General features: G+C 57.1%; 1 protein-coding gene across 1 annotated transcript; it reads left to right on the forward strand.

Annotated features, from left to right (window-relative positions):
* The first annotated feature begins 618 nt into the window (after positions 1–618).
* PLOD1 (procollagen-lysine,2-oxoglutarate 5-dioxygenase 1) lies at positions 619–25,984 on the forward strand. The gene is made up of 19 exons (XM_016149426.2): positions 619–777; positions 7,798–7,889; positions 8,813–8,946; positions 9,406–9,569; positions 10,604–10,716; positions 12,331–12,394; positions 13,730–13,827; positions 14,648–14,749; positions 15,325–15,456; positions 16,878–16,999; positions 18,005–18,109; positions 18,552–18,677; positions 18,995–19,136; positions 19,739–19,852; positions 20,438–20,503; positions 21,138–21,242; positions 22,427–22,573; positions 23,131–23,256; positions 24,701–25,984. The coding sequence occupies exons 1-19, from the start codon at positions 702–704 to the stop codon at positions 24,854–24,856; spliced, it is 2,184 nt and encodes a 727-aa protein (XP_016004912.2). The 5' UTR covers positions 619–701; the 3' UTR covers positions 24,857–25,984.
* The last annotated feature ends 1,629 nt before the right edge of the window (positions 25,985–27,613 follow it).

Here is a 27,613-nt window from a genome sequence, read left to right on the forward strand (position 1 = left end):
GCTCAGAGGCTCCCCTCACCTCCCAGGTACATAAGGCAGAGTAAGTGACGCCCTTTTTTTGGCGGGGTGGCGGGTGGGATGCTGCGCTTTCCGCATTTCTAGCAGCCGGAGGGGTCTTGGCAGTGGCGTGGATGCCCCCCACCACCCTTGGCCCACACGCGTCACAGACCTTCGCGCCCACGGGTTTGCAGAAGGACTAATGAAATTCTAAGAGCTGAGTCTCGCTGAGGGCTTAACACGGGGCCATTTTACGTGCGCTTCAGGTACCAACGCCGTTAACCCGTACAAGACCCAACGAATAGATGCTATTGCGATCCCCACTTTTCAGGCGAGGAAACCGAGGCTCACAGTAATTGGTACCATTCATTGAGCCTTGGCGCGGAATCTGGGGTCTAGAAATTGTTGCCTCGCTCCCGTCTTCCTGGAGAAGGAAGAGCGAGGAGGGCGGGCCGGCGGGAGAACCCAGGAGGAGGCGCGGGGACAGGCCCGAGGGAGCTGCTCCGACTCGGAGAAGCCTCCGTTCGGGCAAGCCTGCAGGAAAACCCTTCCCCCCGGGAAGAGCGGCAGGGAGGGGGAGAGGGGCGGTGCGACACCGCCCCCGGGGCGGGCCCAGTGCGTGGCAGCCGGACCGCCGGCCGCGTCGCGAACTTTCCAGCCCTGCGAGCGCCGCCGGGCTGGCCGGGCGTCCCCACTCCCTGGCCATGCGGCCCCTGCTGCTCCTGGCCCCGCTGGCCTGGCTGCTCCTGGCCAAAGCGAAGGACGACGCCAAGCCGGAGGGTGAGGGCGCGGGCCGGGGCGGGCGCGGGGATCCGGGGTGGTTTGCGGGCACGAGGGCTGATCAGGGGGCTGCCTCTGTAGGGACGAGTCTGTGCAGGAGGCCTGGGCTTGCCAGGGGATCTGGGTTCCCGCTACTTGCCCACCGGCTCCCTGATGACTTGGACAAATCACTTCCTCCCCTGGGGCTGTGGTTCCCACATTCGTTCATCCGGAAGGGAAGGGACAGTCGAAGTACCAATGTACCAGTCAGTACCAAAGGGGACAGATAATAATACCACTCATAATAATGACAGTGGCCACTGCTTATGGCTCACTTACTACGGACCAGGCGTCAGTGAAGCCTGATGGCAACCCTGTATGTACGTCCCTCCATTATCCCCATTTTTCGGCTGGGCAAACCGAGGCTTCAGAGTTGATTGACTTGCCCAAGGTCACACAGCTTGTGGGTCTTGAAGCCAGGATTAACACCCAGATGTGTCTGGTTCCAGAGCCTAGCTGGGGCCACCAGGCCTTGAAACTGGGGGCGAAAGGCCGCCGGGTCGGGGGGTGGGGCGGGGTGGAAGGGGTGGCAGAGGTGGGTTGCAGGGTTGTTGGCATTGTCACCTACGTCCTCTGTGGTCCGCTCTGCCCCTGCCAAGTGGGTCTTACTCTCTCCAGTTCGCACATGAGGAAGCTGAGGCCCGGACAAGTGCTATGACTGTCCAGGGTTTTCCAGCCCTGGAGTGGTTGCTCTGAGGTCTGCCGGACTCTGGGTCCAGTGCTCCTTTTGCATCCCCGAGGCAGAAAGGATTTAAAAATGGGCCCCACTATCCTGAATGGGTGCTGCTCCCCTCTCCAGCCCCCCTTGGGCCACCTCCAGGGCCGCCTGCTGAGCATCCGAGAGTCCCAGGAGGACACAGACCGTGGGTCATTTCGGGGAAGCAGAACTGAACTGGTCACACCTTGCACGGTGCTCTGTTCCCTGGGCCCGCACTCTTGGAGAACTAGGGAGCCTTGGGGTGGGGGGAGGGACAGGGAGGTGTTGAGCAGACCCTTGCTTGCATCAGGGTGTGGACTGGGGAACTCCATTTCCTGAGTACTCCTTTGTGCCAGGTTGTGCCCAAGGGCACGTGTCTCTTGGTGGTACAGGGATGGTACTTGATCTCCATGAGACTTAGTGCCCTCGTCTGCAAAACAGGGGCCATAATGCCTCACTCCTAGAGCTCTTTCAAGGATTCCATGGGATGAGGCCTGTTGGTGAGAGTTTCACTTAATGCTCACAAAGGCGTTGTCTGGCCCAGTGCTGCCCCTTTTCTGGGGTATCCCAGCAGGGCAGTAAGACAGGTCAACAAAATCCAGTGAGGGAGCTGCTGAGCACAGGGCTGGGCTGTTAGTATGTGCAAAGGGCCTGCGGCCTGGGTCCACTCACTGGTCTGGAACCAGGAACCCTTTAATATCCTCTTTTTCCCTAGGTCTCTCTTTCCTCTGCTTCTGCTTATGTGAATTCCCTTCACCCCAGACCATCCCATGAGAAAAACTCTAAGCCCAGGTGAATCGAGGAAGGGACCAAATCAGTGACAAGGCTTCAGGTGCCCTGACCCCCGCAGGAGGCGATGGGAGGGGGCAGAGCAGACACAAGGCAGCCGCCACAGAGGGTGCAGGATTCAGTGGGTCACTGAGACGATCCAGGTAAAGTACCTAGACGATAGTAAGCGCTCACTGATGGAGAAGAGACAGCAGGTCACCAGGCACGAGGCCAATGTCAGACCACTCTCAGGCTGAGGCTTCGTGCTTCCCTCACTCCATTCAGACCCTTTTGATAAGTAAAGAATCATTAGCCCCATTTTGAAGACGGGAAGACTGAGCCCCTGAAAGGTTATAAACATGTGGTCTCAGGTTACCAGAGCTGGTTGAAGATAGAATCCTTGACTGGGACTCTGACCCACTGCTCATTCCTGCAAACCCCTCTTCGGATGGGGAGCGGGCTGTTGCCTGGAGACACTGTCTGGAGGAGCCTGCCCAGCTCCCTCCCCCAGACCCAGCTGAGGTGGGACCTGCAGCCTGCTTGCCAGGAGGACAGAGTGGGATGGTAGTTTTTCCTGTAGGCCTTGCCCAAGCTGCCCACTGAGTAGTGTCAGGGAGGGAGCACCCCAGCAGCCCCCGAAGAGGCCAGTTTCTCCCTTCCCCTGGCTGGGCTAGGACTCTGAGTCCAACACCAGATGGCTGGGATGGGGCAGGTATTGAGGAATGTTCCACTGAGGCAGGTCTAGGGACAACACTGTGTGTCCCTGTTGGGCACAGTTAGGCCTTGGGGTGAGGGGCAGGGGATTTGCTACGGAGCTTGGGAGTATGGGGAGTGGAGATGCTCTTGGCAGCTTGTCCACCCCTCATCTGAACACCCACGGATTTGGCACGTGGAAAGAAAGATGGACAGTTTCCACTTTTAGGGGATTCTCAATCTGAGGGGGGCATGGCTCCTCACCCCAGGGGATACCCAGTCCGATGGGGGAGAACACAACCCTGTGCTCTCAGAGAGCCCTGTGCCTGAGGGAGGAGACATGGCCCTGCCCTGGGGGAGCCCTGAGACCAGTGTGGGTGGGGGCAGAAGAAGGCTTCAATAAAGCGTCCGAACACCAGTGTCCATAGAGCTGAGGGGCGGGACAGTCCAGATGCCCGTTCTCTCTCCCTTTTGTAGAGGCTTCTAGCCGATCCCTGCCCTCTCCCTGGGCACACGCCTGTTGCTGTAGGCCTTGATATAGAGAAGGAAGGACCCACTGAGGCTGTTGCTGCTGAGATCTGAGGCCCCAGGGATGTCAGCTGGGCTCGGGTGGGGCTCCAGGTCCTGCTGGCAGGTAGCGGGGATGTCTCTGGAGTCAGGCAGGCTGGCTGGAAGTGAGTCAGACAGGGAAAGTCTAAGGAGGCCTGAGGCCACACGGATGAGTGGGCGGCCAGGCCCAGGGAGGTTGACACCTAGACACTGGGGGTTCCCATCTTCCGCCATCCTGCCCAACCCTGTTTATGGCTCGCAGTCAAGCCTGGGGTGAGCATGGAGGCTGGGGGAGGAGCTTCACTCATTCCCACCTCCCCAGAGAGCAGACCGGGTGTGTCATGACAATGCTTGAGAACCAAGGCCACAACTGAGCATCCAGTCCCTTGCCCGGACTGGCATTACTTGGAGCAGAGGGGACATTAGCCAGAGCACAGCGTAAGTTCCTGGCCTCCTGTTAGAACCCCAGAGAGGGGGCTGCTCTCCCCCGGCTCAGCCTCTCTGCATCCTTCTTGCTCACAGGAAGGGCTCTTCCCCATCTACACCCCCCTGGGGCCGCACGCACCCATGCACAGCTCTCAGGACACGTGTCCGCCACGGCCAGGTACCGTGCTGAGCAGTTCGTGGACGTGAGCTCGTTTAATCCTCCCGAGGTCCCTGGGGGAGGGCACACGATTATTACTCCCATTCTGCAGGTGAGGAAACAGGTGCAGACGGACGCAGCTACCCGCCCAGCGGCCTCTTTGCCCCCCTACTCTGCTGTCTTGTTTATCTCCGCTGACCCTGGATTACGTGTCATCCGTCTGGGGAAACCACTGCTGGACTTTGGGCAGCAGTCAGGAGGGCTGAAAGCTCCAGGTGTCAGGCCTCCCGCGGGCCCTGGCCGCAGCCCCAGGCGGCAGCTGGACCGGTCGGAAAGAGGGTGGGTGGGCCTGGGTGGGCCCTGGTGCTCGGAGGCCTCCACATTGACGCCTCGTAGGTTGCGCAGAGCTCTGGCCAGGCCCCCATGAGTTGGAAAAGACCTCACCTCGTGCCTGGAGCTGGGTGTCCACGAGGGGAATCTGAGAGAAGGCAGCTGGGAGTGCGGGGCTCAGTCCTCGGGTGAGTCTCAGCGTTGGAGACATTGGATCGGGAAGTGGCGAGGTGAAGGCTATGGGCATTTGGAATTCCAGCATATTCTTTTCTCACTTTGCGACTCCATGGCCTCAGGCAGGTTGCTTAGCTGCTTGGTGCCTCAGTTTCCTCACCTGTAGAAGGGGACAGAAGTACTGCCTACCTCACGGGGTGATGACGGTTAAATGTGATAATGAATGCGACACTTCCTGCAGTGCGAGGCAGCGAGTGAGGGCTCTCCCGGTGGTGGCACTTACTAGCATCACCTGCCCATAGTGCTCTGCATAGTGCGCGCCAGGCCTAAGTCACACTCAGTCGCTCCGACGGTGAGGGAGAGGGAGACCAAGGGAATAAAAGTGTGGGCCTGGCTTGGCAAAGGGAGGAGCAGGTTTACACTGGTACATCAACTGCTAGACACCCCGAGACTGCACGGGCTGAGGACTGACCAGACGAGGGACTGAGATTAAAGAGGGCTTCCCGGAGGAGGGGCCCCGGGGCACCTTCTCGGGGAAGGAGTGAGTTTCACAAGCAGGACAAGGGAATGGGGTGCAGGCTGAGTTCACTGAGGCAGTTCCATGGGGTGTTAAGAGGTGATGCCAGGGTCCCTTGGGAGAGGGGACAGCCTTGCATTCTCTTGCTGCGAACCACCTCCCAGGCCTCTGCATTGGCGCTCGGAGTCAGAGGGCCAGGGGATGGCTTGGACCAGAGGTTTCCCAGTGTGGCCAACATCAGAAATCTCCTGGGGGATGTAGGAAAAATCAGACTCCTGGGGGCCTGGGACCCATGAGTCCGGATTTCACACCCTCCCCTGTGATGCCGACTTGCAGGCAGGTTGGGGACTCTCTGGAGTGAGTGATCTTGTGGGGTCTCGGCCAGGGAGGCAGGTGCTGTGGGGCCTGAGGAGTACAGGGTTTGTTAAGGCCCCATTGCAGGCCCACGGCAGCAACCAGGAAAACAGAAGCAACAGCCTGGGCAGGAGGAAGGTGGGCGGGCGTGTGGGCAGGGTCCGGCGTGGAGCATCTTAGACAGATGGAGAGACATACCTGGCCGTGGTGCCAGGCGTGGGCAGTGTGTGCCGACGTGAGAATAAGGGACTCTGGGTCCAGGCCTCTGATGAGCCCAAATCCTGGTGCCACTTCCTAGCTCCCTCGGGCAACTTACTCAGCACGTCTGAGCCTTGGGTTCCTAACTGGTAAGGGGGTTAGTGGGTGCCAGGTGCTTAGAACAGAGTCTAGCATGCAGGAAGTGTTCAGTTCGGGGCAGCCATCACCGTCAAAGTTGTTGGGAAGCAGAAACCTGAAAAAGGGGCCTCAAGACACCCCCTCCCCCACCCCTCCCCCGCTGCCTACTTCAGGAGCCCTGATCCAGTGGAGAATGCAGGATCTCACACAGACGCACACACTGGCTTTTTCCATCCATGAAATGTGACACTCTTCCTGTCCCCAGTAGCCTCTGTGGACAACAAGAGGGCCTCAGAGTAGGCGGCTCTGGCTCTCCTCAGCTTGGGAGGAGGGCTCTTAACCATCTTGGCAGGAGTTAGGGGGAGCCGTTCCCCAAAGGCGAGCAGCACCCCTCTTTACTGGACTCTAGGGTCAGGTGGTGAGGCCTCCTCTCCACACCTGCCTAGTGACTCCACCCGCTTCTTTCCCAGGCCCCTGGCCTCATCCCCAGCGGATTCCTGCCAATCCCTTCCAGGCTGCCTGGCGCCAGCCCCCTGCTGGGGCCAGCAGCCTGCCTTCTGCACAGCTGGCTCTGCCAGGCTGGACCCCTTTGTTCTTTTAGCCCAGGCCCTTCCTGACTTCCTGGGGTGAAGTGGGGGTACCTTACCTGCCTTTTCTGGCCTAGCCATGGTAGGTCTTTTCACCTGGAAAACTGTGACGTCCTGGACCCCAGGGAAGTAAGACTTAGGGGAGCAATGATGAGCGCTGCAAAGTGGGAGCCTGCATCTGGGGGCAGGAGAGAGGTCAGGAGAAATCTGAGAGGGCTCCATAGAGGTGGTGGCAGGGAAGAGGTATCACTATCACTGGCGCTGGGACCTGGAAGAAGATTAGCGAGAGGGAGCCCTGGCAGGAGGGAGGAGCCCAGCAGGAGAGACCACTTGGAGGAGGGTCCACTTGGTGGACGGAATGAGGAATGAGTACTCGGCTGATCAGCAAGAGCCCTGAATGCCAGAGCAAAGCATTTACCTCTCACTGACCAGCACCAGTAATAGCTCGTGGTATGTGCCAGCATCCCAACGAGGATTTTACAAGCCTGATCTCATGGAATTTGTCCAGCGGCCCTGGGAAGTAGGTACTATTATGATCCCTATTTTACAATGGGAAAACTGAAGCTCAGAAAGACCTGAGGTCACACGATTGGTAAGGAGCAGAGTTAGGATTCTGACCCGGCGGGCCAGGTATAGAGCCTTCACTTTTCGGAGAATGCAACCTCAAAGGGTGGCTTGGGGTGGGATAGGGTGTGTGGGGGGGGTGCTTCCTCAGGGCTCCCAAAGATGCTGTTTTGCAGGCTCCACTGCAGGGGTGAGCCACACTACAGAGCCCGAGAGAGGTCCCTTGTTAAAAAGGCAGTACATTTGCTCTGGCCGAAGGGCTAGGATTTTAAGTCAGTTTCTACTCCGGGCTGACTCTCATTGGTTCTCGCAGTTCTGGGAGAATCCAAGGATGAGTGAGGCTCAGCAAGAAAGTCTGTTTGGATTAGTTGGCAATGTCTGCCCTGGGTGCAGGCATGGCTAGTGGTGGCTGTCCCTGGGCTAAGGTCCCTGGGCATTGGCCAGAGAGGTCCTCCTGGTGTTCAGCGTGAATCCTTCTCTCTGCCCCTGTGCTTGGCCATCGTCCCCTAAAGCCACAGAGACACAGTCTCACAATGCAGGGTGCGGACTCCTCTGCTCTGGGTACTTCCTGTCATTTTGGTTGGTAACTGGGTGGATGGAGCCTGGAGGAGAATTAGGAGACCCAGGTTTCATCCCAGCTCTGTCACTAATCAGCCGAGTGACCTTAGGCATGTCCCTTCCTACCTGGGCCTGGGCTATGTCTGTAAAGGACACCATGACACATCCTGTGGGATTTGACAAGAACAAGAGCGAGAACAGTGACCCCGCTCCTGCCCGTCACCTGTCCTCAACCTGTATTGCCATTCACCACACCCTTCTCTGTCCCTAGACAACCTTTTGGTTCTCACGGTGGCCACGAAGGAGACTGAGGGCTTCCGACGCTTCAAGCGCTCAGCCCAGTTCTTCAACTACAAGATCCAGGTAACGGGAATCCCTGGGTGGGGCAGAGACGGCCGAGGGGTGAAGGGAGAGGCCAGGGGCTGGGTGTTCGCTCTTCCTCGACTGACTTGGAGCCAAAGGGGAAGCTTCTGGAAGCCTGAAAGATGAAGATGAGGTAGGAAAAGCAAGAGGGGGAAGAACATAAAGTCCAGGAGAGGCTGGAAATGGAGAATGTGGGGAAAGTGAGACTGGAGGGGTGTGTGGGCGCCCAGCGTTAGTGTGGGTGGGGCTCCCTGGGGGTGGGGGTGGGGCCAGAGGCCGGCCTGGGAACCAGCATTTCCACAACTCTGCTTGGAGATGGCCATGGTCAGGAGGCCCTACCTGTACAAACACTGCTCTGAAGAAACACAGGCCGATGCCCAGTGCGTCAGCGTCACGGGCTCGGCGTCCTCTGCGTGTGGCTCGTGGGGCTGAGCCCCGCAGGGAAACTTTCCTCCGTTGAGCTGAGTGTCTTTGTGTCAGGCACAGTGGTAGGCGCTGGGGATGATGGACAAGACAGGCCACGCCACTGCCTACACAGCTTGCAATCGAGTGGCGTCGAGCCAGAAGGAAGGTTTATTAGCTCACAGGAATGGGGGCTGAAGCAGGGCAGTGCTTCAGGCGTAGCTGGATCTAGGGGTTCAGGCCCGGTAAAGGCTTCGTCCTTTCGTTTCTAGGCCCTGTTTGTTTCCATTTGCAGACGCGCTTCCTGTACATGGTGGCAAGGTGACCACCAGCCACGCAACTCGCGTGCCCCAGCTTCTTAAGCTCAGCAGAAAAGACGGGTTTCCCTTGGTCTTAACAGAACAGTCCCAGGGAAGACTCCGATAGGCTGTGCTTGGGTCACATGCTCAAACCCGAGGCCATGGGAGTAGTTTGGCCAGTCATGGTCACATGACCACCTTGAAGGGGGCCTTTCTCTGCAGGCACTGGGCCTGGGGGAGGACTGGAATGTGGAGAAGGTGAGGTCAGCAGGTGGAGGGCTGAAAGTCCGGCTGCTGAAGAAAGCTCTGGAGAAGCACGCAGACAAGGAGAACCTGGTCATTCTCTTCACAGACAGGTCGGTGGCTAGGGGCTTCCTGTGTGGGGCCCCTCAGGAAAGAGAGAGAGAATATTCTAAAGCGAGGCCCTCCCAGGATGTCGGGGGTGAGGGCTCATCACCTTGGCTAAGGTTGCCTACAGTTTTAGGGGGTCTGTGGAAAGACCCTCTTGTGTAGCCTGTTCCCATTCTTGGTGAACAGATGGGCAAGGGCACCTGCCCAGGTATGACAAGCCATGCTCTGAATGTGAGAAGGGCACAGGTTATGGGGACCATCGCTCTCCCTGGGGTGGGCTGGAAACACGGTGCACGGGGTCGGGGACAGTGGGGCAGATCCATCGCTAGACTGTGGAGGGCTGGGACCTGCGGCGGGCCCCGGACCGGGACCTGTGGAGGGCTTCGGTCCAGGTCTCCTCCCGCCTGGGCCCTCACCACGCCCCTGCTCGCCTCTGCCCCATCTTCCCCCGGCCCTGGCCGCAGCTACGACGTGGTGTTTGCGTCGGGGCCTCGGGAGCTCCTGAAGAAGTTCCGGCAGGCCAGGAGCCAGGTGGTCTTCTCCGCGGAGCAGCTCATCTACCCGGACCGCAGGCTGGAGGTCAAGTACCCAGTGGTGTCCGATGGCAAGAGGTTCCTGGGCTCTGGAGGTAAGGAGCATGTGTGGCAGGGCCGAGTGGCCTCCTGAGGATCCCGGCTTGCCTGATGTCTCTCAGATTTCAAACGCAGAACGTCTTGAGTAGAACTGATTTTTTTAAAAACCCTTCAACCTGCTTCCCCTGCAGTCTTCCTCATCTTATTAACAGTCACCCATTTGCACCTGAGTCCATTCGAGAGTCACACTGCTCCCACCTCAAAAGGGCTCTTAAGTCTGCCCTCGCAGGTCTGCACCCACTGCCTCCGCCTCACCAGGCTGCTGGCCCTCAGCGGTAGCCCCCAAACGGCTCTGCCAGCCCCCATCCTCACCCAAGTCCTGTCTGTTCTTCCCCCAGCAGCCAGATGCAGAGCCACACACATCATTCGGCGGCTTCCCATTGTACAGAGAGGAAAATCCATGTTTCGTTGTGGATTCCTCTGTTCGGCCACTGAAAGGGAATCCGCTCCTGGCACTTTCCCCCTCTGGATGAGAGGATGAGTCCAGACGGCTTGGTCCTGGGCCAGGGGTAGCAGTGTCCCCTGGGGCAGGGCCCTCCCTGGCTGCCCACCGTCTCCCATGTCTCTTTTCCTCTCACCAGTCTGCCCCACAGCCAGGGACCCGTGTGGATTTTTCGCTCTAAGCCCCCGTGTGCTGTGCGACCTCTGCCCGTCTCAGGAGTCCCAGATGGCTGTCGAAGAGGGACGCCGAGCCTGTGCCTCATGTGCTCGGCTCTCTAGGGCTCCGGGGCCAATCCATTCATTCACCACCTGTGTGGTGCCTGGTCCCTGGGCTGGTGCTGTTTAGTGGGCACCATTGATCGTTCTCTCTGAGCTCAGTGGGAGCTCATGGCCAAGCGACATTAACTGGCCGGCTGTTTTCAGCCTATAGACATCACCTGCTCTCAATCTAGGAGGACTTCTGAGAGGAGGCAGGGCTTGTGGGTAAAGGAGTAGGAGGAGGTAGACGAGAGGGGAGGCTGGGAAGTGGCCCTGGCTTCGAGCCTGGAAGCTAAGGGTCTGTCTCCGTGTGTCCGCATGCGAACCCCAGGCTTCATCGGCTATGCCCCCCACCTCAGCAAGCTGGTGGCCGAGTGGGAGGGCCAGGACAGTGACAGCGACCAGCTCTTTTACACTAAGATCTTCTTGGACCCGGAGAAGAGGGTAAGAAGCAGTGGGTAGGGCTGGAGAATCCTGGATGCCACGGGCCAGGCCGCGCTGGGAGCAGCCCCCTCCGGACCTGAACCCCTTGGATTGGTCTTGACACCCCCATTTATCCATTCATTGATTCACCCATTTATTGGACAGATGTTTATTGAACGGCTACTGTGTGGGAGACACCATCGGATACAGGGCAGGGACATGGCAGTGAACAAGCAGCCAGGGTCTCTGCCCTCATGGACCCTCGAGGAGGGAGACGAGGGGTTTACAGCCTCGTGCACGGTGGTGGTGACGGCGATGAAAGGAGCTGACAGGCTGAGCTGCCTCTCTCCCTCTCCGTCTGGGAGGGTTCCTGGGGGCGCTCACGAGAGCTCGACAGGTCTCCACGCCTGTCTCCCGAGTAGAGGTGGCAGGACCAGGCTACAGCAGCCTCTGACCCAGCCAGTGTCTTCTGGGTAGACAGGAAACTCAGGGGGCTCTAAGGGGCCAGGATTCCCAGATTCTTCCCTGCTTACCTCCCAACCCCCGCCCGTGCTGTGCTGTGCGGCCCAGGGTCAGTCGCTTCCCGCTGTGGGCCTCAGTTTCTGTGATCCACTAAGTGATGCAATGAAGCAGTTGTGCCTGTGCAGCGGAAACGATGAACTTGATCTTTTTGTGAACTCAGCCCTTCCCCCTTCCCCTTTGCCTCCCGTGAGGTCATTTGCAGAAGCCCAGGGTCTAAACCATGAGAGCGGAGCTGCTCTGTATGGGAGGAGGGCCATGCCTGGAGAGCCCCTTGCCCTTTCTTGTCCTGGCCTAGGGCTCCATGAGACAGACGCAGCACTGTGCCGTGATCAGGGACTTTAGGGGCTGGCTCCCTGGGTTCAGATGCCCGCTCCCGCTCAGCTACTTACTAGCCACGTGACCTCGGACAGGTCACCTGATCTCTCTGTGCCTTGTTTTTTTAAATTTGTTTTTTGAGTTTTTGAATTTTTTTTTTTTTAGGCGAGGCAACCCTTGTTTGACCTCACAGATTGCAAGGACCTTGTCAGCTTACGATCCCTTATTATTTATTTATTTATTTTTATTTTTTATGCCTACAGCCCCTGGTCTTCCTAGATGATCCAAGTACTAACCAGGTCTGACCCTGCTTAGCTTCCGAGATCAGACGGGATGGGGCTTGTGCAGGGTGGCATGGCCGTAGACACTGTGCCTCATTTTTTAAATCTGTAAAATGCAGTGATGATGGTATTTCCTTATAGGGATGTTGCATGGATTAAATTAATTACTGTACGTATAATACCTAGAAGAGCGATTGGCACACACTACAGTGCTAAACACGTCTTTGTTATTATTATTATGGTGATGTAGTGGGACCAGCTGATTCCTCGAGTTCCTTCCAGTTCTGAGATCTCCTCGTTTTGTGTGAATAGAGCCACTAGATTAGTAGATCCCAGAGGCGTGGCCACTGGCTGGCCTCCCCAGGGCTCCCAGCTGTCTTGATGCTAAAGGGCGAAGAGGGTGTGGGGAGAGGGAACGGCAGAGGTGGGAGGGCGGGCTGCTCACAGCGGTCGTGATGGAGCCCTGTCCTCTGCCAGGGGCTGCTCCTGCTGCAGCCCAGTGCCCTCTCTCCTACAGGAGCAGATCAATATCACCCTGGACCACCGCTGCCGTATCTTCCAGAACCTGGATGGAGCCCTGGGTGAGCAGCCCCCATGGGGAGGGGATGGTGAGAGGGGTGGTAGGCAAGAGATGAGGATTCCAGGCAGGGGCTGAGCCCCAGAAGGAGAATGGGCTAGTTCCTCTCTGCCCATTGTGCTGGAAGGTCCCCCACCCCAGCCTCAGGTCCCCAGAGACCACCCAGGTGTCCTGGGGCAGAGCTGTGTCTCTCTGTGGGTGGAGAAAGGAGGGTCATGAGGTCAGTGTACATAGCCCGCCAGACATCAGGGCAGGAAGGGAGTCAGCCACTCAGCCCTGGAGGAGCTGGGCAGTGCACACAGCAGGTACCGCCCCCTGCCCCGCATCTCTGGTCTTTACAGGTGAACCTGCTTCCCCTGCTGCCCCTGCTGCCCCTGCCCTCCCACCTTTCAGGCGAAGGCTTCCTGAGCTGGGGACAGGGACTGACCTGGCAGGGAGCTGGGAAGCAGAGAGGCCATTTGGTCCTTGAAACCACAACCAGCCTTGGGCTGACCCCAAATCTGTGGCTGGTGATAACATTGCTTTGCCACTATCTTGCTGGGTGACCTCAGGCGACACACACACACACACACACACACACGCCGCCAGCCGCCACCGCCGCCGCTGCTGCCGCCACCGCCCCCCATACCCCAGGCCTTAGTTTCCTCATCTTTAGAAAAGAGAAGTTGGACCAGATCACTGATTGGTGATTTTATGGGTACATGGACCCCTTTTTCTCATGCCCTTTTTGCCTGTGCTTTCTGGGAGTTCATGAACCTAGGTTAAGAAGGGTCCAGGTCACCTCTTGGGTGGGCCAGGAGTTCACACAGAAGGGCTCCCTTCATGGGGTCACCCACCACAAAGTGTGCAGACTAACATGGTCTGAGCATACGGGTTAGGACCCTGCCACAGGGACTCTCTCCAGCAGGATAGGATATGTCCCCTGCCCCGTCCAGGCCTCCTCGTGTGGCTGGCATAGTCTCAGTGCTGCTCTGCGTGACCGTCAGAGCAGGTGCCTCCCAGACCCTGTCTGTGGGGCTCGTCTGAGCCGTGTCTGGAGCTGGGATGTTCCGGGGCTTCACGTTTTCCCATCGCCTGCTGCCAGCTCTAATCAGTAATCACAATAAATGATAGGGGTCGCCGCAGATTCCGTGGTCACCATGTGCCAGGCATGGTGCTAAGTGCTCGCCGGACACAGAACCTTCCTGCTCTCGTCCCCATTTTACAGATGAGGAAACTGAGGCTCGGAGAGGTGAAGTGACTAGTCCAGGGGAGAGCTGGCATTCGAGTCCAGCCTGTCAGCTCCTGCGCTCGCCCTCTGGCTCTGACACTGGTTGGCTCTTTGCTTTCTGACTCTCAGATGAGGTCGTGCTCAAGTTCGAAATGGGCCACGTGAGAGCGCGGAACCTGGCTTACGACACCCTTCCTGTCTTGATTCATGGCAATGGGCCCACCAAGGTAGGGAGGGGCCCCGGCCTCTGGGGAGAGTGGGAAGGGGCCAGAGCCCAATTCTGCTCTTACTGTGACCACACATCTTCTCCTTGGGGCCAGGCCCACCCACCTGACTCTGACCTCACGTCTGAGTTCAGCGTGGCACCTTCTTTCCTTACTGTGGTGGTCGGTGATGCCCTGTCCATCCTGCTGGGCCGGCCACAGGACACAAAGGAGGCCGCCGTGCCCATTCAGGCCTAGGCTGGGCCGCCCCAAGTCATCCACACTTTCTCACCCCAGGGCAGACTCGTTTCTGCATTCAACAAATATTTATTACATGTGTGCACCAGGGCATGAAGCGCAGTCGGTCTCGGACATGACAGACTGGTCCCCATGCTCTTGGAGCTACGGAAGGGGTTGTGGTACAGACCGGCCCCTGGGAAACCGGGCCCTGGCTCGCAGCACATTTCTCCGAGTGTGGTCCTCAGTCACATTCAGAGTCACATGCAATGGGAGCATGTCACAAACGAGGATTTTCCAACCCCACCCGAGAGCTGCTTGATTGGAATCTGTTGAGGGGCAGGGCCCAGGAACCTGCATTTTGCAGGTTTCCAGGAGACCTGGGGATGGAGGAGCACCAGAGTGCCGAGTCCTCCCTCCGCCCTCCCACGGAGCAGCTTCGTGGTCCCCAGAGGGCAAACATGCTCTCCAAGGCCCACCCCAAATAAAGCCCCATTCCTGCCCCCTTAGGGGTGGCAGACGGTGGGGGCGGGGCGAGGGAGATGCCCGGGTGGCTGCAGGTGGGTGGGGCTGGCCCGGCCCTTCTCAGGCCCCTGGTCTCCCACAGCTGCAGCTGAACTACCTGGGCAACTACATCCCGCGCTTCTGGACCTTCGAGACGGGCTGTGTGGTGTGCGACGAGGGCCTGCGCAGCCTCAAGGGCATTGGGGTAAGGCGGCTGGGGGCCGGGGACTCCGTCCCCTGGGGCAGGGGAAGAGGGGTGATTCTGGAAGAGAGTGTTGTCTTTGGTGGGAGGTAAAGGGATCACCTTCCTGTTCGGGGCTCCATCCTCCTCCACACTCAGGCACCTCCTCCTGGAAGCCTTCTCAGACTGCACATGGCTTCAGCTTCCCCGAGATGCCTAAATTCCAGTTTCTTCTGCCTGGTCATTCAGGCTCTCTTGCAGCCCTACCCCATCCCACAAGTCGACTCCTCGTTTATGGCCCGCTTCAAACCTCATGTCAGCCAATCTCTCCCTGCCGTCTGCCATCAACCCGGTCCTCGCTTCGAGTCTGCCCTCATGCTGCTCCTCGTCCCCAGCAGGGACATCCTCCTGCCTCCCGCCATTCCCTGCCTCTGCCCACCCGTGCAGCCTGCTCAGAGCACCCTGGTCCAGGCCCTTGTCTTTCTCAGTCCACATGCTTCTGCCTTATGGTTCTGGGTCTCTCAGGCCACCCTAGGGGCTCGGCGGTGGCTCAGGGGCTGGACATTGGTGGACGCTGACCCCACCCCGTCCCTATGCAGGATGAAGCTCTGCCCACAGTCCTGGTCGGCGTGTTCATCGAACAGCCCACACCGTTCCTGTCCCTGTTCTTCCAGCGGCTCCTGCGCCTCCACTACCCCCGGAAACGGATGTGGCTTTTCATTCACAACCACGTGAGCAGCCAGTGCACGACGGGGTCACTGTGTGGCTTGGGTCAAGGGCCAGGCTTCTCTGGGCCAAGTGGAAGTGAGCAGTGGGCTGTATCTGCGAGTCACTGGGTTGACTGGCTGGGCTTCAATTCTAGCACTAGTGCTTACGTTGGCTGTGTGACCTTGTGTGTGTTCTTCGACCCCTGTGTGCTTCTGTTTCCTCATGCATTAGAAACAGATAATAATAGTACTGACCACACAGAATTGCTACAAAGTTTAACCAGGTCAACGTGCATAGAAAGGTGCCTGGCTCACAGGCAGCACATAGTAGGTGCTCTTAGCTGTTGTCATGAGCATCGTTCCCCTCCCTGCCCCAGTCAGTCCTTCCTAATTTGACCGGGTGATAATCAGATTGGTTTTCATTCCTTAAGTGTCTTCTGGGGGAATTGGGAGGGCCCCGAGGCCCGCTGCTGTGTGGGGAGCAGGCCTGGAATCAGCATTCCTAGTTCCTGCCTTTCCTGTCCTCTTCTTCCTAGCCAGATAAAGTCCTGCCTCTCACAGCCTTTGCTTCTCCCAGTTTCCCTAACTGGGAGCCCAGATGCACTCTCCGAATCCTCCCTACTCTCCAGGCTCCTTGTCTTCCCTAAAGTCTCAGCTGCTCCCTTTAGGGTCACCCCTTCCCGGGGCCTCTCAGCCCTGACCGGCTGTACTGCACCCTCAGGGACCAATGGTCCCGTCCTTGGCTCAGCTCTCTGCCTGTGTCACAGACATTCGTTCAGCTGTGCCACGTGGAGACAGGAGAAGGAGGTAGGCGCTGCCTCTGGGAGGTTCCCAGCGCTCCTAGGACGTCAAACAGCACACTCACGAATTCTGACTTTGGATAGAAAAAGAGAAGTATCCCAGACAGTGTTTAAGGACCTTCCATGTGCGCCATCTGACTTGTTGACTCCTTATAGTGACCCTGTGAGGGCGGCATGACACCCTCCTTTTTTACAAGGGAGGACGCTGAAGCTGATGCGGGGGATGTGACTTGTCTGAGGCCACACAGCTGATCGTAGCAGAGCCACTTCCCCGTGCCGGAGGCCCCGGGTGCGGGTTCCTGATTTTCAAAGTGCGGTCTAAGCATCGCTTGGAGTGTTTCATAGCAAAGCAGACCCCTGGGCCACACCCCAGCCCAACAGAATCAGCCACTCTGGATGTGAGGCCTGCAGGGTGGGGGTGCCGTCTTGGTGACAGAGGCTAGTGGACCTGGCCTGGTCAGGGGAGGGTGGTCAGGGTACAGCAGGCCGAAGGTCCGGCATGGGCAAAGGTCTGGAGTTTGGGGAAGCAGGTGGCTAGAGATACGCCAGGGATGAAGAGGAGCAGCCTATAGTAGCAGAAGGTGCTGTGGTCCATGGGGCGGACACTGTGTCCTCATTCTCCCTGTCCCAACCCCCGCCCCCCAGGAACAACACCACAAGGCACAGGTGGAGCAGTTCCTGGCGGAGCATGGTGACGAGTACCAGTCCGTGAAGCTGGTGGGCCCCGAGGCGCGGGTGGTGAATGCCGACGCCAGGAACATGGGCGCGTGAGTTGGGGGCTGGGGGGGACTGTGGGCAGAGGGGCCGTGGTGTCAGGAACACCAGGCCAGGAGAAAGGACTTCACAAGACTGTGTGGTCGCCTGCAAATTCCTGCCCCTGTCCGGTCCTCAGTTAAATGGGGGAAATAGTCCCCGTCCCTGTGAACTGCTGGGGCTCCCGGCCGGGGCCGAGCAGTGTCATTAGGGTTCAGGAAGCAAATCAGACAAAGAGGAAGGACCAGTGGACCAGAAGTCAGTAAACGCTGACAAGTAGAAAAGAATCTCTAATTTTTCTCTTTATTGTTTGAACAAACAAGTAATCTGTATTGACTATAGAAGAATTAGACCATCCAGATGTGAGGTTGGCAGACTTCCCGTAAGGGACCAGCTTTGTGGGCTCGGCCACAGCCACTCAGTTCTGCTGGTGTAGCAGGATTGAGTGTGGCTGGGCTGCAACAAAATTTTATTTATGGACACTGAAATTTAAATTTCATATGATTTTCATTCAGATCTTTTTTGTTCTTTCTCCTAACTATTTAACAATGTAAAACCATTCATAGCTCACCGAGCCCCATAAAGCCAGGCAGCGGGCTGGATTTGGACCATGGATCGTAGTTTGCTGAGCCCTGGACCAGATAAACAAAAGGGGCAGAAATTGTTAAGGCTTTGGTACAGGTTACCAAACTGCCCCCAGGAAGGCAGAACCAGCTTCCCCCCTGGCCCCAGGCAGTGTAGGAACCTGTTTGCGGGCCGCGCTCTCCCCAGTACCAGGATTTTCAGGGGACTCGGTACCAGCTGTCAAGCTCTGGGCTTTCATCTTGAGAGTTTAGTAGCCCAGGTACGAGGTCATGGCGTTAAGTGGGACCTTCAGGCTGTTGGTGCCAACATGCGTGCGGGCCGGCCCTTGGCTGGTGCCCGGTGATCACAGACATGGGTAGGGGTGGAGAACACAGCTTCAGAGTAGCTCTGGGATCCTAAAGGGGGCGGCTGACCCCGTGTCCCTCTGCCTGCAGGGACTTGTGCCGACAGAACCGTGGCTGCACTTACTACTTCAGTGTGGACGCCGACGTAGCCCTGACGGAGCCTAAAATCCTGAGGCTGCTGATTGAGCAGAACAAGTGAGGCGATGGGTGGGCTACAGCGGGAGGGCGGGGGCCCTGAGGGCAGGGGGGCCTCCTCGTGCAGGCCCAGCACTGCCCGTGACAGGCCTGGGCCCAGGCCGGAAGCCCTGCCTCTACCTTTCTCCTCCTCCTGTGCTTTGGCCACGCCTGTTATATTACCCTGGGCTTGCCCCAGCCCAGCGACTTGGACCCAAGTGTGGGTCCAAGATGTTCCCCACCTCCTCTGCAAGCTCCAAGCTGCCCCCTCCTCTCACCCTCTGTTCCTGGCTGCCCTGGGGGAGAGAGCAGGGACCAGATGGGCCAAACCCCACTTCAGGTCCTGCCCGAGGGAGGTGCTTGCAGGTTCAAAGCACTCTCTGCCCCATCCCCACTATGGAGCGAAATCTGCCCCAAGCTCCCAGTGGGCAGAGGGCCTTCTCTAAGGTGCTCCCTTCCTTAGGAATGTCATTGCCCCCTTGATGACCCGCCATGGGAGGCTGTGGTCAAACTTCTGGGGGGCACTGAGTGCAGATGGCTACTACGCGCGCTCCGAGGACTACGTGGACATCGTGCAGAGGCGGCGTGTGTGAGTACCCGCACAGTGTGGGGGGGGGGCGCACCCTGTCTGTCTTCTTCCTGGCCTTGCAGCACTGTCCTCCCCAGGATTCCTGTCCTTGTTGCCCTCTAATTCCTGCTGAACCTGAAGCAAGGAAGGTTGCAGTCAGACACACAGAAGGACTTTCTGACAGTTATCCTGGGCCCTGTGCCCAGGGAAACGGAATCGAATCGGCACTATCATGCCGTCCCAGCCTGTGACTTCCCCCTTCCTCTAGCCACCAGCCCCCCGCCGATGCCCCTTACCACCGGCCTGAGGCCCCCTCCATCTTCCTCTCTCCCCATCAGTGGTGTCTGGAACGTGCCCTATATCTCAAACATCTACCTGATCAAGGGCAGCGCCTTGCGGGCTGAGCTGCAGCAGGCAGACTTGTTCCACCACAGCAAGCTGGACCCCGACATGGCCTTCTGCGCCAACATCCGGCAGCAGGTCAGCTTTGCGTGGGCAGCCAGAGGAGGCCCGTTCATGGAGGAGCGGGCCACCTTGTCACCATAGGCCCTGGAGCTTCCGCGATTCCAGCAGGACTGCCCTCGGGCTGCCAGGGCCTGGCGGGGACACTGGCATGAGGGCTGGGCTGGCCCGCAGGGTTTATGGGGATCATTTTAGCAGGCTCAGTTTCCACACTCTCTATTTTATTTACATTTTCATAGCACCTAAAGAAAACTAAACTTTCCACCTAAACCTGTTCTGAGTAATGTGCCCAAGAGACACCCTCACCCTATCCTTATGCCTCGCCCAACATTTTTTTGTGGTTGTTTTTTTCAGTATGACGGCATGATAATGTTTTCCCCTGTGCCCCAAACTTCAGCATCAGAACACCATTCTTATCTTTTGCACATCCTCTCATTCCCATTCAGTCCTCCAGGAAGCCTTCCCTGATTGCATCCCCAGAGTGTGTCAGGCCTGGGCTATGCACTGGGGAGATGAAGTGATCCGTACTCGGGTCCCTGTTCTCGTGAACTCGAGCCCAGTAGCCAGGGCCGCGCAGGGCAGGGTGGGTCTCTTTCTTCCATCTGGCCTGCTCTCCTCAGGATGTGTTCATGTTCCTGACCAACCGGCACACCTTTGGCCACCTGCTGTCCCTGGATAACTACCAGACCACCCACCTCCACAATGACCTCTGGGAGGTGTTCAACAATCCCGAGGTGAGGCCCTGGGTGCATGGGCAGGGATGGGAGCGGAAGGTGCCCCAGTGATCCTGTAGCCAGGGTTGCCTCCCTCACGGAGCCTGACAATAGCTGGGACCCTGTGGGGTGCCCCAGGGGGCTCGTCTGGCAAAATCTAATGGAGGAGGGACACGGAGTCAGAGACCCATCAGCTGTGACTTAGTTGAGCCTCTCGACCTTTGGGGCCTCAGTTATCTTAGCTCTAAAATGGGTATGCCGTCCCAGTCTCACTTGCCCACGAGGGTGTTGTGATGCTCAGAGGAGGACCTTGTGACAGTTCCTAGGCATTGTGAGCTTGTGGCTTTTGTGGGCACGTGCCCACGCCTGCCCTCTGACCTGCGCGCACGTGCACGTAGCAGTTCCTGTGGGCACGCTTTTGCGCCCAAGCAGTACACGTGCACCCAGCGGGCACAGGCACGCCCCGGCTCCCCCGGCCGTGCGCACATTTACTCACACTGTGCGTGGCCTGGGGGCAGCAGCAGCCCATGGAGTTGAGGAAGGGGCGAGCCTCCAGCTGGCCCAGGCCAGGCCTGAGGACCTCCGCCCACTTCCCCCTCCCTACAGGATTGGAAGGAGAAGTACATCCATGAGAACTACACCAAAGCCCTGGCGGGGAAGCTGGTGGAGACGGTAAGGACTGGGCACCCCCCGGAACAAAGCTCCTGGGTGTATACGTGACACCTGCTGTGGGGGACGGAGGACAGAGGGACAGAACGAGCTGACCTGACCTTTCTGGGCTCTAGCAGTGCTTGGCGTGAGCGAATGGGCAGTGGATGGCCTCTTCCTCCTATTGGCACTTTACAGCTAGAGTCTGCAGGGGCCTTGGGGCCCTGAGCTTCTTCCCTGGCCCAGGCAGGAAAGAGAAGAACATCCCCAAATATGGTATCAACTGTGGAAGTGGCCCCTGGGCCAGGAGTGAGAAGCGGTGCTCCTCTGCTTCCCCAAGAGCCTACGGGCCTGCGCTCCCTTGATGCGAGTGGTCCTTTGACGCTGGCGGCTCTGTGACCTTGGCTGAGAAAAACCAGCTCTGAGCTCTGTTCCCTTCTTCCTTCAGCAGCTCACTGAGCCCCTGCTCTATGGGGATACTCGGGGCGGGGGGGGGGAGCGAAGGGGGACACTTGGAGTACTCACCAGGACCCGGGGCAGGGCATGGACCACACAAAGGGCCTTGCCTTCAGTGGGTTCTGCAGAGGGCTTGGAGACATGAGGAGGATGTGGCAGTGCCACTCTGGACCCCTGTGACTTGAGTCCCTGCCCTCCCCAGCCTTGCCCAGACGTCTACTGGTTCCCCATCTTCACGGAGACGGCCTGTGATGAGCTGGTGGAAGAGATGGAGCATTTTGGACAGTGGTCTCTGGGAAATAACAAGGTGGGGGCCCCAGGTGCCTGGACCGGTGCTGTGGGGAGACCGCCCCTCCACCACCCATGTCTACCCTCTGGGCTCTTTTTCTGGCAGGATAGCTAACCTCTCTAAGACTCTTTAGATGGGGGTCCCTGCAGGCCCTTGGGAGTGGAGGGATTGAGGAAAGGGATGGAGTGCTGGTCCCCAAGCTGCCGTTGTCACTGAGTGACTTCGAGCTGCCTTAATCTTAAGTTTTTGGACTTTAGTTCCTGGCTTGTTATTAGAGTGATTAAGCGTCCTTCCCCAGATTGGGCGTGGAGTGGGGGAGGAAGGAGCAGGTGTGGATGAGAAAGAATTAGGAAGCGACATCGGTGCCACGTTCACCAGACTGCAGAAGCAAGTGGCGTGGCGGACGGGAGAGGCTGTGTGTTCCGTGAAGGAGGAATATCACACCTGCACTCATCTCGGAAGGTTCCGGAACCATTTTTAAAGGCACATGAGCCCCCGGGCCTATGTGCCTCAGAGACTAGCGAACCTTTGATCTGTGGTTCTGGTTACCTGCCTAATCCACTTGCTTTGGTGGCTGAGCTAATCTCCAGATTCCAGTAACAGGCGTAGCCCATGCATTCTGGGATCCGGCTAATCCTTGTGTTCCAGTGACCGGGCCAGCCCTGGGGTTTCAGTGCCTGACCTAACCTGTGGCCTTTTGCATTGGCTTTCTACACTGTAAAACAATTACCGCAGAGCTTAATGGCTTAAAACGGCATCCATTTATTTCTGTGGGTTGGGATTCTGGCTATGGTTTAGCTAGGTCCTCTGCTCAGGGTCTCACAGGGCTGCAGCAAGGTGCCATCTGGGGTCGGGCTCTCATTGAAGCTCAGGGTCCTGTTCCAAGCCCACGTGGCAGAATTCATTCTCCTACAGCCTCAGAACTCATGCGACTTGCTTCCTCCAGGCTGGTGGGTGACAGTCACTCTTTTTCAAGAGCCTCCTTTCAAGGGCTCACCAAGGATAATCTCCCCTTTAATTAACTCAAGGTCACCTAACTAGTTACCTTAATTACACCTGCAAAAAACACTTCACGTTTGCCCTATACCCTAACCTTACCCCATCAGGTTCACAGGTCAAGGGGAGGGGCTTAGGCAGAGCTCGTCCACCAGGCAGTGGGAATCTTACAGCTCTGCTTACCACACTCCCTTGGTCACTTCCAGGACAACCGCATCCAGGGTGGCTACGAAAATGTGCCGACCATCGACATCCACATGAACCAGATCAACTTTGAGCGGGAGTGGCACAAGTTTCTGGTGGAGTACATCGCCCCCATGACCGAAAAGCTCTACCCCGGCTACTACACCAGGGTGGGCATGCCTGGGGCGCAGCCGGGATGAGGGCAGGGGGTGGAGTGGCTGGGGAAGGGAGACCGGGAAATGGGGAGAGAGGCGTTCCCACCTGCAGGGAGGCCTGAATATTTATTTGGTTTCCAGGTTGCAGTGAAATCTCCCTTCAGGCATTGGGGCCTGGGGAGGTGGGGCCACTCTGGCTTTAGCTTTAGACATCACGTGACCCTTTGAATTCTTCCTCTGTGTCCTTAACCCCCGCATCAGTGAATCCGATGCCAGCTCACCAGATAAGCAAGCCCCCAGTTGGGGAGCCAGCATGCCTGTTCCTTCCCTCGGTTTCTCCTCAGCTCCATCCCTCACGGGTCTGTTGACTGCCTCTTTGGCTTTCACGCTCCCTTCCTTACTCAGTCACTTCCTCGTTCACATGGTTTTCTCCAGACGTCTGCTTTGAGGGTACCCGCGCCCCGTGCTTAAGGAATCCCCAGCCTGGATAGTTGTCGAAAAGGGCGGTGAGGATTAGATTCATTCCTTCGCCCTTCCTTCCCCGCTCTTCCCTCTCTCCTTCCTCGGCACAGGCCCAGTTTGACCTGGCCTTCGTCGTCCGCTACAAGCCTGATGAACAGCCCTCGCTGATGCCACACCACGACGCCTCCACTTTCACCATCAACATCGCCCTCAACCGGGTCGGGGTGGATTATGAGGTGAGGGGCCACCCTGGCCCAGGCCGCAGGCACAAGGGAGGGCTAGCGGGTGGTGAGCAGGTCACAGGGTGGTCGAGGCCAAGGGGCCCAGGATACAGCCACACCAGAAAACCAGACAACCAGAGAGAAAGGGTTCCGGGGCCACGAGGAAGGCTTCCTGGAGGAGGTGGGTTTGAAGCACATTTTGGCAAGAGAGAGATGGCTTTAGACACAATAGAGCACGGACTCAGGAGGTCTGGGGCTGGACTGCCTGGACCCGGGTTCTGCCTGCCCACTCGCTTTGGGGCTTAGTCATGTCTCAGCCTCTAAGACAGGAAAACTTGGAGTGGCCTGCACAGAGTTCTGAGAATAGAGTGAGCTCATCTAGGTCATTGCTCATGTGGACCCATAGTAAAGGCTCGAGGGATCACGGCTTTTAGTAATAAGGAGTTTCGGCTTCCCGTCATTCTTGGAGGAGGGCTACTTTGGGAATGGCAGGACAGGGTTCGTCTGGGTGTGGGGCACGGGCTTGTGGCTGGAGAGGAAATCTGGGGAATCCAGGAAGACATGAGGGTGAGGAAGGAGCAGTTCTGGGCGCCTCAGGACCCCAAGAGAGGCCCGTAGGTGTGATCGGCTCCAGAGCCATTCATTCATTCATTCATTCATTCACTCACTCTCTCACTCACTCCATACGCTACTTTTGAAGAGTATTTTGGGACTCAGTCTGGGGTTAGGCACTATGAAGGATACCCATAAAAACACCGTTTTTTCTGAGAGTTTATAAGATACCAAGGATTCTTATAAGGGACAATTTTGTGCCTCCCCCCCAAGAGGACATTGGCAATATCTGGAGACATTTTCAGCTGTCACAACTATGGGGGTGCTACTGGCATGTAGTGGGTAGAGGCCAGGGATACCCAGACAGCCCCCATGAGAAAGAATTATCTGGCTCCTAGTGGTGATGGCTGTATAACAGTATGAATGTATTTAATACCACTGAATTTCACACTTAAAAATGGTTACGGTGGTAAAGTTTATGTGTATTTTACCACATTTGGGAAAACAAGAATTACCTGACCCAAAACATCTGTAATGCTGAGGTTGAGAAATCCAGCCCTAAGCTATGACTGTATCTCATTTAATTCTCACAACCCTGTGTAGCCTAATGCCCATTTTCCAGAAGGGGAAACCGAGGCTCAGGATGACCACAAAATCAGTAAAGGCTGTAGCCGGCATTTGCCCAGGGCTGCCTCACTCCGATGCCCATGCTCTTGATCACTTGGTCTTTGCTGAGTGACTTAGGCAGCTTATGGTTGTCACTCTGCAAGGCATCCCAGGCAGGCTATGCTCAGGGCTACTTGGCTATGGTGGCTCAGATGGGAGAATAGGAGACTGTGGGGGAGGGGCTGGGCTTCCTGTTGGGAAACTGACTTCTATTGGGAAATTGACACTTCCTGTCTCCCAGGGCGGGGGCTGTCGGTTCCTGCGCTACAACTGCTCCGTCCGAGCCCCACGGAAGGGCTGGACCCTCATGCACCCCGGGCGACTCACGCACTACCACGAGGGACTCCCCACCACCAAGGGCACCCGCTACATCGCCGTCTCCTTCGTTGATCCCTAATTGGCCAGGCCTGGCCACCTCGGACCTTTTTCTCTTTGACAACAACCACTGCCCCGCAGCCTCTGGGCCCTCAGGGTCCCAGGGAACCCAGTCCAGCCACCAGGCTCCTGACCTCTCATTGCTCTTGGAGCTGCCGTCGGAGAGAGCGGGCCACCGGCCAGAGGCAGAGCACACTTCCTCAGCTAGGGCTTTCTTGGTGCCCTGGATCCAACCTGGGAGATGCTGTCCACTTTCACTGTGTGTACCAAGTCGTCTTTTCCCACTTGTCTTCCTGAAAAACCCAGTCCCCCTCCTCCATGTCTTTCACGGGGTGAGACTTGAGCAGGACATGGGCTTACGCAGCTGCCCAGAGAGACTCTAGGGGCACAGAGCCACACCCCGGAGCTTCTCCCAGGCAGAGCTGCGGCCCCAGGGCCTTCTGCTTCAAGCTTCAGGGTGGACACAGAGATCCGGATCAGACTCAAGTTCCCACCTGACCCTGGCACCGCTGAAGTCCCTTCTTCTCTGGCTCCAGTCATGAGAGTAAAACATCTCCTGGAGATGGCGACTCAAGAAACCTCCCAGAAGAATGAAAAGGCATTGATGCCACAGCTCCATCCTCTGCTCACCCATTGGGAAAGGGAGTGACGTGTCCATACATTGCACTGTGTCAACCTGTCCTTTATGCCTCCAGAGAGAGGGACAGTCAGAAACAGGAGAGTTTTTATTAAAGGTCATTCAAACCACCGAGTGGGAGATGCTTCAGTGGGCGAGCGCGCATGTGTCAGGGCGAGTGTCTGCAGGGAGAAGTTTTCAGAGCCCGTAATTGACGAGAAAGGCTGCGTCAGCAGCACACTCAGGGACTTGTGTTTCCCAAACAAACACGTGATCTTTGTGTCATTTGTATGTTCCACAAACATTTACATGTGAGCCAGGCACCGGCTGCCTGGGGCACGCTTCTTCATCCGTCAAGGTCTACATTGGGTTGTCACCTCTCTGAAGCCTTTGCTGACCACCTTTCCTGCAAACGTGAACAATGGAGAACAGAGAACTTCCGGTGCCTCTTCCCCACCCATACTCTGGATAGACTCTTTCTGTAGCACCAACAATTCAGGGCATTTGTTAATAATAAAAGCTAACATCTATCCATCCCTTGCTGTGAGCTGGGCATTCTGCCTGTCAGACACTCAGCACACAACAGTCTGAGGTGGGGCTGCTACTTCCTTTTTATAGGTGAGGAAATAAATGTAGGCTCAGAGAGGTCAAGTAAATTGGCCTAAGGTCACACAACAAGTAAGTGATGAGGACTGATTTGAATATGATTTCAGCAGAAATCTGGTCCCTGCCCCCAGGCACCCTATAGTCAGCAGTGGGGACAGAAAGGACCAAATGCGATTCACTGTGGACCAGTGTGATAAATGCCAAAACAGCTGTCCGAGGGGCTGCGGGGAGCAGGAGGGCCGAGTGACTTGTATAACAACACAATGCTGCTCAGCTAAGGGCGATTTTGCCTGCTAGGGGCTGTCTGGCAGTGTCTGAAGCCATTTTTGTTTGTCACAACCGGGAAAGGGGTGGAGGAGTGCTACTGGCTCTAGTGAGTAGAGGCCAGGGATGCTGCTAAACATCCTGCAATGCACAGAAACAGCTCCTCCCCCGAACAAAGAATTACCCAGCCCAAAATATGGGTAGTGCCGAGACAGAAGCCTGAGAACGACGCCATTTAAGCAGGTCTCAGAGGGGGAGGAGGTTTCCATGAGGCAGAGGGACTCTAGGTCAGGCAGCTGGAGCCAGTGAGGCATAGATGGGGAATCCGAGAATACAGATTGCCTGGTATACGTGGGGCGGAGGGGGTCAGAAGGTCAAAGCCCATTTTCCCAGGCTAAGGTGAGCAGGACTTTGGGAGGCGTTGGACTTTATTTCATTAGAGACATTCGAGGGTTTTGCATGTGTGCTCTAAAAGTAGTTTTACATTTTTTGTTTTTTAAATTGGTCCATGGTGAATTTAAACAGCACACATCCTAATGCCTTTCGCACCTCTCATCCCTGACTGCCCAGTTCTCCCCAAAAGCACCCATGTCTCATATGTTTCATGGGCGCCTTTCTGAGCTGATCTGTGTGTATATAAGGCGTGTGTGTGTGTGTTTAACTTTACTTTTTTCTGATTATAAATGCAGTTCCTGCCCACTATAAAAAAAAAATCAAAATAGAAATAGGTAATGCAGAAGAAAAGGGTCTTCTGCAATGGCATACCACCCCTGCCCTGCACCCCTCCCCAATAACACTGCCAGCCAAACTGAGTGTCTTGCCGTGAAGAGCCTCCCGGCTTGAAGCTGTTTGGGAGAAACCCTGGGTTCTGGGTGGAGGACCAGACCAGAAGGCTGGGAACAGATTCTGAGGCTCCTGCAGCAGTCCAGGCAGGTGTCCAGGGCCGGAGTTTGCAGAAGGGAATGGATAGGACAGATGTTTAGAAGGGAGGCCCTCCAGTCCTCCAGCTGACTTGGGCAAGATTCTGCCAAAAGGAAATGAAATGGAATTCAGTTCCTGCCCTCACAGAATTGACAGTCCCCTTAGGGAGGCCAGGGAGCTTGAGGAGAAAACAATCAGACAGTAGCGCTACAAGGCAGCATGAAACAGGCACCATGTGCATCTTTCCCCAGAGGCTTGGCCACACCCTGCGGCAGTGTCTGGGTGCAGCCCCACAGTCCAGAGGCTGACTCATGATACAAGGCTGCTTGTTCACTCAGGTCAGTATGGCGGGACCACCTCTTCTGACCAACC

This window comes from Rousettus aegyptiacus, unplaced genomic scaffold (assembly GCF_014176215.1).
Source record: "Rousettus aegyptiacus isolate mRouAeg1 unplaced genomic scaffold, mRouAeg1.p scaffold_m13_p_1, whole genome shotgun sequence".
Classification (NCBI taxonomy): Eukaryota; Metazoa; Chordata; class Mammalia; order Chiroptera; family Pteropodidae; genus Rousettus; species Rousettus aegyptiacus.

Coding starts and splice junctions, on each gene's coding strand:
- PLOD1 (XM_016149426.2), top strand. CDS start 702: ATGCGGCCCCTGCTGCTCCTGGCCCCGCTGGCCTGGCTGCTCCTGGCC. Junction 18,110..18,551: donor CTGCTGATTGAGCAGAACAA/GTGAGGCGATGG, acceptor TCCCTTCCTTAG/GAATGTCATTGCCCCCTTGA. Junction 19,853..20,437: donor AGGTGTTCAACAATCCCGAG/GTGAGGCCCTGG, acceptor CCCTCCCTACAG/GATTGGAAGGAGAAGTACAT.